Source organism: Chiloscyllium plagiosum, chromosome 48 (assembly GCF_004010195.1).
Source record: "Chiloscyllium plagiosum isolate BGI_BamShark_2017 chromosome 48, ASM401019v2, whole genome shotgun sequence".
Lineage (NCBI taxonomy): Eukaryota > Metazoa > Chordata > Chondrichthyes > Orectolobiformes > Hemiscylliidae > Chiloscyllium > Chiloscyllium plagiosum.
In genome coordinates this window covers 1,102,081-1,111,201 of record NC_057757.1, presented here as the reverse complement: position 1 = coordinate 1,111,201, position 9,121 = coordinate 1,102,081, and the positions used below count along the sequence as shown (strand labels likewise).

General features: G+C 40.5%; 1 protein-coding gene across 1 annotated transcript in view; it reads left to right on the top strand.

The window, feature by feature from the left end:
• The window catches only part of acap1 (ArfGAP with coiled-coil, ankyrin repeat and PH domains 1), a 126,877-nt gene extending 118,310 nt beyond the window's left edge, over nt 1-8,567 (top strand). The window contains exons 19-22 of the mRNA XM_043683385.1: nt 1,809-1,918; nt 2,847-2,957; nt 6,855-6,916; nt 7,764-8,567. Of these exons, the coding sequence (XP_043539320.1) occupies nt 1,809-1,918; nt 2,847-2,957; nt 6,855-6,916; nt 7,764-7,870 (390 nt within the window). The 3' untranslated portion in view covers nt 7,871-8,567. The remainder of the gene's footprint in view (nt 1-1,808; nt 1,919-2,846; nt 2,958-6,854; nt 6,917-7,763) is intronic.
• Nucleotides 8,568-9,121: the final 554 nt, after the last annotated feature.

Genomic DNA, 9,121 nt, shown 5'->3' with positions numbered 1-9,121 from the left:
TTTTCCCTGGAGTCATGGAGTCCAGAACTAGAGGGCATAGGTTTAGGGTGAGAGGGGAAAGATATAAAAGAGACCTAAGGGGCAACTTTTTCATGCAGAGGGTGGTACGTGTATGGAATGAGCTGTCAGAGGATTTGGTGGAGGCTGGTACAATTGCAACATTTAAGAGGCATTTGGATGGGTATATGAATAGAAAGGGTTTGGAGGGATATGAGCCGGGTGCTGGCAGGTGGGACTAGATTGGGTCATGGACGGGTTGGACCGAAGGGTCTGTTTCCATGCTGTACATCTCTATGATTCTATGATTCTAAATGGAAGGCTTAACGTTTTCCATAGCCATTTTGAAACTCATAGAACTATGATCGCTAGACCCAAAGTGTTCCCCCACTTTAACTTCAGTCACCTGTCCTGCCAAAAGAAGATCTTATTTTCCTCCTTCTCTAGTAATAGCATCCATATATTGAAAAAGGAAATTTTCTCAAACAAATTTGACAAATTCTTCACCATTCAAGCCTTTAACACTATGGTAGCCCGAGTCAATGTTTGGAAAATCAAAATCCTCCATTATTACAATGCTTACATATATCTGAGATATCCCTACTTATTTGTTTCTCAATCTCCCTCTTACTATTGGGGGGCCTATAGTACAATCCCATCAAAGTGATCTTTCCTTTCTTATTTGTAATTTCTACCCATATATTTTCACTCTTTTTCTATCCTTCATACAGCGTGTAAAACCTGGAACATTGAGCTGCCAGTCTTGTCCATCTCTCTTCTAGGTTTCTGTAATAGTTATGACGTCCCAATCCCATGTTCTTAAACATATCTTCAGTTCATCAGCCTTACCTGTAAAACCCCTTGCATTGAAATAAATGCAGTTTAGTTCTTCAGAGTTACTATGTACTCTGACTCCCTTGTGTCTTTCTTTTCTAACTGATGTGCTCCCCTCACTGAGCCACAGCTGGAATAATCGCAATCCAACAATAATCTCTGATCCACAATCTCATCAATGCTCATCAAAGACCGCTCCCACCCCAGTAATACTCTCTTCCAACCTCTTCTATCAGACACAAGGTACAAAAGGTTCATGAACAGCTGCTTCCCTGCTATTGTTAGACTGCTGAATGGACCTCTCCAATTTCAAATCTAATGTTGATTTTGCTGTGTGCCATTACTCTGTATGCCTCGCTCTGTGATCATAGACGCATCCTGTGATCTGTATGTCCTTGTTTGTTATGATCTGCCTGTACCGCTCGCAAAACAAAATTTCTCACCGTACTTAGGTACATATGACTACAATAAATCAAATCAAATCCACCATAGCCTGGTTAAACAATGATATACAATGATAAATAATGATTTCACTTGAAATCTTGTCCGAATATTCTTGTTTTAAAAAATTGTAGTGGTACTTGCTTTGACATGTAAGTGCATGTGATTTACATCATTGGGTATCTTCTTAATGAGAGCTAATAGAAAGCTGGTATTTATTCTACGAGGATCCCTAGAGTGGAAGGAAAACGAGCTCAGATTGTTCCTTGAAATATTATCCCTCAAGACTAAACTAAAATGAAAAAAAATGGGCAAGTGTATATTAGGTGGGTAATCTGTTTGGTCAAATCATGCAAAGACAGAAAGATAACTCTGCGCTGAATTACATGTACTCAATAAGACTAAGTGTGTTCTGTGGAGATCCTGCTCCTTGTATCATTGAGAAATGTGATTCAGATCCTAAATGGACTAACCATTGACTTTTTTTTGTTCCATCTTTACATTCCTTCTCTTCGGCTCCATGATATGGTTCCTAGGGTTCCTTGGTAGCCTGTGAATTTCTGTTGCAGAACGGAGCCAACGTGAATCAAATGGACATTCACAGTCGTGGTCCTCTCCACCATGCTACTATCCATGGGCACACTGGGTAAGGCTGGCTTGGCACTAGATGCATCTAGTGCTGCAAAATTAATCATGCGTGCTGATTTGACACCATAAATGATGTAACTTATTTAAAAAGGAAATGTAGCTAATTATAAATCAGAAGTGAAAATTGATTCATACTGGGAGATCATGATTTGGTCTCTCATTTCTGGCACTTTCTTTGGGTTTTTTTTGTTCAAAAACTTGAGTCAAATTTAGAAAGTTTGAAACAACAATGAGAAAATTCCTATTTGCTGTCCCATCAAACATTCACAGAACAGGTACAGCACAGGGTTAGATACTGTTAGAACTCTACCCATACAATCCCTATCAAAATCAATTCTGACCAATACTGCATGGGTTAGATACAGAATAAAGATCTCTTTACACCTCCCTGTCATTATATTCCCAGGGCAGGCACTGTAAAAGTTAGTTACAGAAACATTTTTCATCCTGGATCCCAATGGCAGAAGAGGACAAAGGTGACTTCTATTTTTTTTTTGCTTTAGAAACACTGAAATAGGAAAAGGCCCATTCGTCCCTTGAGCTTGTCATCTCTACATCTCTGTGGCACAGTCTTTAGTTACTTATCATAATGTCACCTCCATGACACAGTCAATGTTAAATTCCTCTGCAGTGCCATGGAATGTTTCACTCGTTTAACACTGCTAGATAAATACAAGTTGTCATCTTATTGCATTGTTTTTAGCTCCCCACTAACTGTCGATTTGCCTGATGACATTAATGCAGAACAATGCTCTCAAGAAATTTCAATAACTATACCAGCTTCACTGAAGTGTGTGAATTGTTATTCATTAAGATAATGCATTCCTAAATAATAATTCAGTTGACACCTATCGGAGTTATTAATGCCAACTCTTAATTTGTGTTTTTAAAATGTTCTGTTTATTACAATCTGTGATTTATTATAGTCTAGTGTGCCTGTTCTTGAAACGTGGAGCAAGCCAAACTGCAGTAGATGAAAATGGCAAAGATCCAATTACAATCGCTATCGATACTGCGAATGCAGACATTGTCACACTGTGAGTGCCACAACATCCAGGATATCTTTCTTACCCTCTATTCTTTACCTCTCTACCTTCTCTTCTTCTACCTCCCTTCTCCACTCACAAAGATGCTCACTTTTGCTGGGCTGTGTTCAACAGTATCCAGTCTGCTCCTGGTTCCTCACCCAAGGGCTCATTGCTCATGTCTGCATCAAGGCAATGAATGTTCATGGGATGTTGGTTTATAGTCAGCTGACATTCATATGAGTCAATGAATAATGACTAAAAAGCAGAAACCCTTGCTTGCTTTTTCTTTTATAGCTTGGTTGGTTCAATGGTGCAAAGATCATTTGTTGCAGTTAATAATTTGCACTATCCAAACTCAACTAAGTCAAAGTTAAAAATCACACAACACCAGGTTATAGTCCAACAGGTTTAATTGGAAGCACTAGCTAGTGCTTTCAATTAAACCTGTTGGACTATAACCTGGTGTGTGATTTTTAACTTTGTACACCTCAGTCCAACACTGGCATCTCCAAATCATGACAAGTAAGTTAACAGGGACTTGAGACTGAATATATTATATTTCTGCTCTCTGTGATTAAGTAACACAAGCTACTATCCTTAAAATCTAAGCTAAGAGAGGAGCCAGTGAGCAGGTTGTATAGTTCTGACAATAATCCCCACCATTAAATGATTATATGGATTTACTCAGGAACCTTAGCTCTGGAAGATTAGTCCCAGCTCTCGGGAATGCTTCCGAATGTTAATTATTGAATAGCTATCTCCTCCCCATCCCACTCCCCAGTGAGTGAAAGTGGTTAACTATGTTGAGAGCAGATTATATACAGCTTAGGTAAACTGTGTCTGCTACAGCTCATCGTCTCTGGAGAAAAGATAGAGACAGCAGTAATATAGGACTGCAGGGGAAGGAAGGAAAAGGAGGTGGTCGTTATATATCTCAAACCTGTTACACCATTCAATAAAATTATCTGATCTGTGATCTAACTCCACATCTCCAGCTTTTGACCAGTGGAGTGCCACAAGGATTGGTGTTGGGTCCACTACTTTTCATCATTTATATAAATGACTTGGATGTGAGCATAAGGGGTATAGTTAGTAAATTTGTAGATGATACCAAAATTGGAGGTATAGTGGACAACAAAGAAGGTTACCTCAGATTACAACGGGATCTTGATCAGATGGGCCAATGGGCTGAGAAGTGGCAGATGGTGTTTAATTTAGATAAATGTGAGGTGCTGCATTTTGGGAAAGTAAATCGTAGCAGGATTTATACACTTAATGGTAAAGTCCTTGGGAGTGTTGCTGAACAAAGAGACCTTCGAGTGCAGGTTCATAGTTCCTTGAAAATGGAGTTGCAGGTAGATAGGATAGTGAAGAAGGTGTTTGGTATGACTAGAAGGGAGTCAGAAGAATGTCTGGACAATATTATACAGAACTTAGACACATCTTTAGAGGAGGCCCCATAGACATGGAATCTACCCAACAGTTACAATGTACTCATGACCTATGAGACCAAGGAATAATATTGCATGGAGGACAGTCACAATGGAGAGCTAGTCACTGAAAGTCTGTTTAATTGGCATTAGCAACAGTCTGAGACATGATGGAGCTACACTGTCAGGACTGGCTCTCACGCCTTCACTGAAAATATATTTAGAAGAAACAAGGGGGCAAAGGCTTTAAAGTGGTAAGGTGGTGGGTGGGAGTTTTTGGGGAGTCATTTGTTGCATGATTTCATGCCTAAATCAATGAGTTTAGACTAGATTCCCTACAGTGTGGAAACAGGCCCTTCGGCCCAACCAGTCCACACCGACCCTCCGAAGAGTGACCCACCCAAACCCATTTCCCTCTGACTAATGCACCTAACACTATGGGCAATTTAGCATGGCCAATTCATCTGGCCTGCACATCTTTGGACTGTGGGAGAAAACCAGAGCACCCTGAGGAAACCCGCTTAATGGTAAGGTCCTCAGGAGTGTTGCAGACATGGGGGGAATGTGCAAACTCCACACAGACAGTCGCCCGAGGCTGGAATCGAACCCGGGTCCCTGGCGCTGTGAGGCAGCAGTGCTAACCACTGAGCCACCGTGCCACCTTCCTTTCTTTTACTGGTCAGAGTATTGAGTACAGAAGTTGGGAGGTCATGTTGCGGCTGTACACAACATTGGTTAGGTCACTTATGGAATATTGCATGCAATTCTGGTCTCCTTCCTATTGGAAAGATGTGAAACTTGAAAGGGTTCAGAAAAGATTTTCAAGGATGTTGCCAGGCTTGGAGGATTTGAGCTATAGGGAGAAGTTGAATGGCTAGGGCTGTTTTCCCTGGAGCGTCGGAGGCTGAGGGGTGACCTTATAGAGGTTTACAAAATCATGAGGGGCATGAATAGGATAAATACATAAAGTCTTTTCCCTGGGGTGGGGGAGTCCAGCACTAGATGACATGGGTTTAGGGGAAAGATATAAAAGAGACCTAAGAGGCAACCTTTTCACTCAGAGAGCGGTGCCAGACGAAGTGGTGGAGGCTAGTACAATTACAACATTTAAAAGGCATCTGGATGGGTATATGAATAGGAAGGGTTTAAGAGAGATACGGGCCAGGCGCTGGCAGGTGGGACTAGATTGGGTTGGGATATCTGGTTGGCATGGACAGGTTGGACGGAAGGGTTTGTTTCCGTGCTGTACACCTTTATGACTCTATGACTCTTTTCCAATATATTGCCAAGCCTTTGGTTAACAGAAATCAATCTGATTTTTTTTTAACCATTCATAGGATAGGGAATTGGTGGCTTAGCCAGCATTTATTGCCCATCCCTAAAAATTGATAAACGATCTACTATCAGAGTTCCAAGTTTCCATCGTTGTGTGAAGTATTTCCTAATTTAATTCTTGAAAGATCAAGTACCGATTTTTGACTCCAGGTGAAGGGTGTCACATCAAATTGCAGAGGGATGACATAAGTTCTGTATGTGGCGATCAGAGGGAAGGTGGAGTGAAGGAGTTCTGACATGATTGCAGACAGTAAAGAAAGACATTGGTCCACAATTTGAGTCAAGGCCTGGGGAAGCACTCCAGCTCTCTTAAGCCCAGCAATATTTATTTTAGATAAGCCTTTTTTTTAGATCATCTTGTCCCCTTGAGTGGAGGGGCCCATAAAATTCATCAAGAATCTATGCAGATCATGCCAACTCTTTAAGGGAATTGGATTTCTTTTTCTAGTTCCAATGTTCATCTAAAGCTCTATCTGCCCCCAAGGTAATGTAAAATATCCCACTGCACCATTCAAAGAAGGGGAAGAGAGTTTTCCCCAGATTCTTCACAACATAGACTGAACACTTTTAAACGTCCTGGGATTACAAAACACTTCATGTATAGGTGCGGCACTGGTTAGCACTGCTGCCTCACAGCGCCAGGGACTCAGGTTCAATTTCAACCTCGGGCGACTGTCTGTGTGGAGTTTACACGTTCTACCCATCGCTGCGTGGATTTCCTCTGGGTTCTCCGTATTCCTCCCACAGTCCAAAGATGTGCTGGTTAGGTAGTTTGGCCATGCTAAATTGTTCATAGCGTTCAGGGATGTGTGAATCAGCCATGGGAAATGCAGGGTTACAGGGATAGTGTAGGGGGGTGAGTCTGGGTGCAATGCTCTTTAGAGAGTCAATGTGGACTTGGGCCAGATGGCCTATTCCCACACTATAAGGTTTCTATGCTATTCCTTAAATTCCAAGATTTTCTTTACCTGAAGGACAAAAATCCGGATTGTTAGGAAGAGATGGGGAGTAATCTAACTGGATGCTGTTTCAAAGAGGCGAATAGACATGAAGGACTGACCTATCTCTTTCTTTGATTTTATGATCCCAAGTGAAGGACTCACTGTGTTAAACCCTAATAATCTGCCCATTGAATTTTCAGGCTTCGTTTGGCTAAGATGAATGAAGAGATGCGAGAAGCAGAGGGAGTCTTTGGACAAGCAGGTCAGTATCTTTGTGTCCAGTGCTGCATGTCATCAACCAGGTTTAAATCAAAGACGTGTTAAATTAATATGGACTTTGAAATCTGAATCAGTACACACACGCAACATGGGTGCAGTGAGGGAAAAAAGCACTATTGCTGTGTCACAGTAGAGTAGGCAAGTAGCCAAAAAAAGATATGAAAACCAAATCAAATTGAAGCAGTTTGATTGCCACTGAATTCTTTACATTTCTTTAAGAAGAAAATTGACAAAACATGAGGGATGTAGAGTGACATTCAGTCATTTCCCTGGTATTAATCTCTGTGGGACTTGGAACTAGCTCTAACAAGCATTTCCCCTCTGATCGTTCTCAGGCCACATAACATTGAGGTTATTTCAATGCGGTTTTGTACCCTTTGCCCAGTAGCTGCTGTAATTTCATTTTGGTGTTCCTCCATTCTGCTCTGCTGGATTATTTGTGTTATCCAGGACAGTGGGAGTCATTGAGTTCTTCAGCTGTAAAAGATATGATAGCTATATTCAATCCATATACACACTTAGCAATAGAGGCATGGGTAGTGATTAGCTGCGAAGATCTGAGCTGGTTTTAATACCATCCATCCCAGCCCAGGGATATTGAAGGTGACTGTAGCTAATTAACTATTTTGGTGTGAGTTTATGACAGAATCTTGCGCCTCCTGCTTTTTGTGTAGTACATCAAGCAGAAGATATTTGTTCACCAAACCTCTGTATGCCTGTGTGCTTCTGACCCTACTTGATGCTGAGGATTGTGTGTCAGTAGGTTTGAATTTCTTGCTTTTCTGATCCCATGTTTTCTTTCACTTTATATCTTTTTCTTCTCCTTTCAGGAGATGAAACGTACAACGACATTTTCCGAGATTTCTCGCATATGGCTTCAAATAACCCGGAGAAGTTAAAACGTAAGAGTCATGAACTCAGAACCTCAACGCTTTAAGTGTTCCTACCTGGCAATCACCCAGAGATATCCTACAGGCTGCTGTATGATTCCCTCAACAGGTGCAACATGCTTCTTCCAAACTAGCTAAAGCACAGAAAGCAAAAAAAAATGTTGATTGTTCACATACAGCAGGAATATCATTTTTAAGAGTTCAACAACAATAAGGAACTGAGGAACCCCATTTCTTTTCCAGCACCAGGGGATTCTTGCTCCCTCCATCTTCACTATATTGAAATCCAATCTAATTACACTGTTTCCCTTGATCTCCAAACTCTGGAACTCAACTAATTCTCTTCTCAACATGTCTGAATTCAGCTACAGTCTGGAACATCTCAGGATAACATTTCCAGATAAAGTTTCAATCAGACTCCTATTAATCATTAGATATCCAAAGTCAGTAATCCAAACAGATCTTGAGGTTCAAATTCAGAATTAAGTGAGGAGCAACTTTTTATTCCGGGTCCCATGCATAGCTTAAGACTGCGGAAATCGATCAGGCCAAAGTTGAAGCTGTTGGATTCAAAAATGAATAGCAGGATTCAAAAGAAATGTATCAGAAATTTGAGGCAATTTATTACATTGTGATACAGTTCACTTTGAAAGTTTTTTTTAAATAATACATTAGTTTGTAACAATTATTTATATAAAACAGAGCTTTGCTTGAGGTTTTGAAAAAAATAAACCTTTTTAAAAAGAAATGTACGGTTTATATGCTTCATTGAAATTTGATTGATTACCTTGACAAGAAATAAAGATAGAGGAGCCTTTCAGTTTCTCACATTATATATAATTAGTATATTGTACTGTGCTAAACCGAGAGATTCTGGGATCCACACTTTCCCACCAACTGTGCTGAAGCTGTTACTATCAATGGCCTGAGTGCCATTTGGTTGCAGAAGGAAAAAGTACAGATCCCCTGCTTCTCATCTGTACTATAGTTCTTACACATTAATTACTAAACCCCTTCAGACACACATATACTACTAGTGTACAACTAGTATCGTGCAAACACACTATAAAAATCACAAATGTTACATCTCAAGTACATGGTTCGGTTGCATAATACAAGCAATACAGTTGTGATTAGAGGTTAAAGTAAATCGCATATTTCAAGATGGCTCTCAATATGAAGGGTCAAACCTCATTACATTTTGTTCAGAACTCACATAGGTCCCAGCTCACTTACTTACTGCTTCTCTCTCCACCCCAACAACTCACTGGATCAACTTTATACTTGGGCATTAGGAG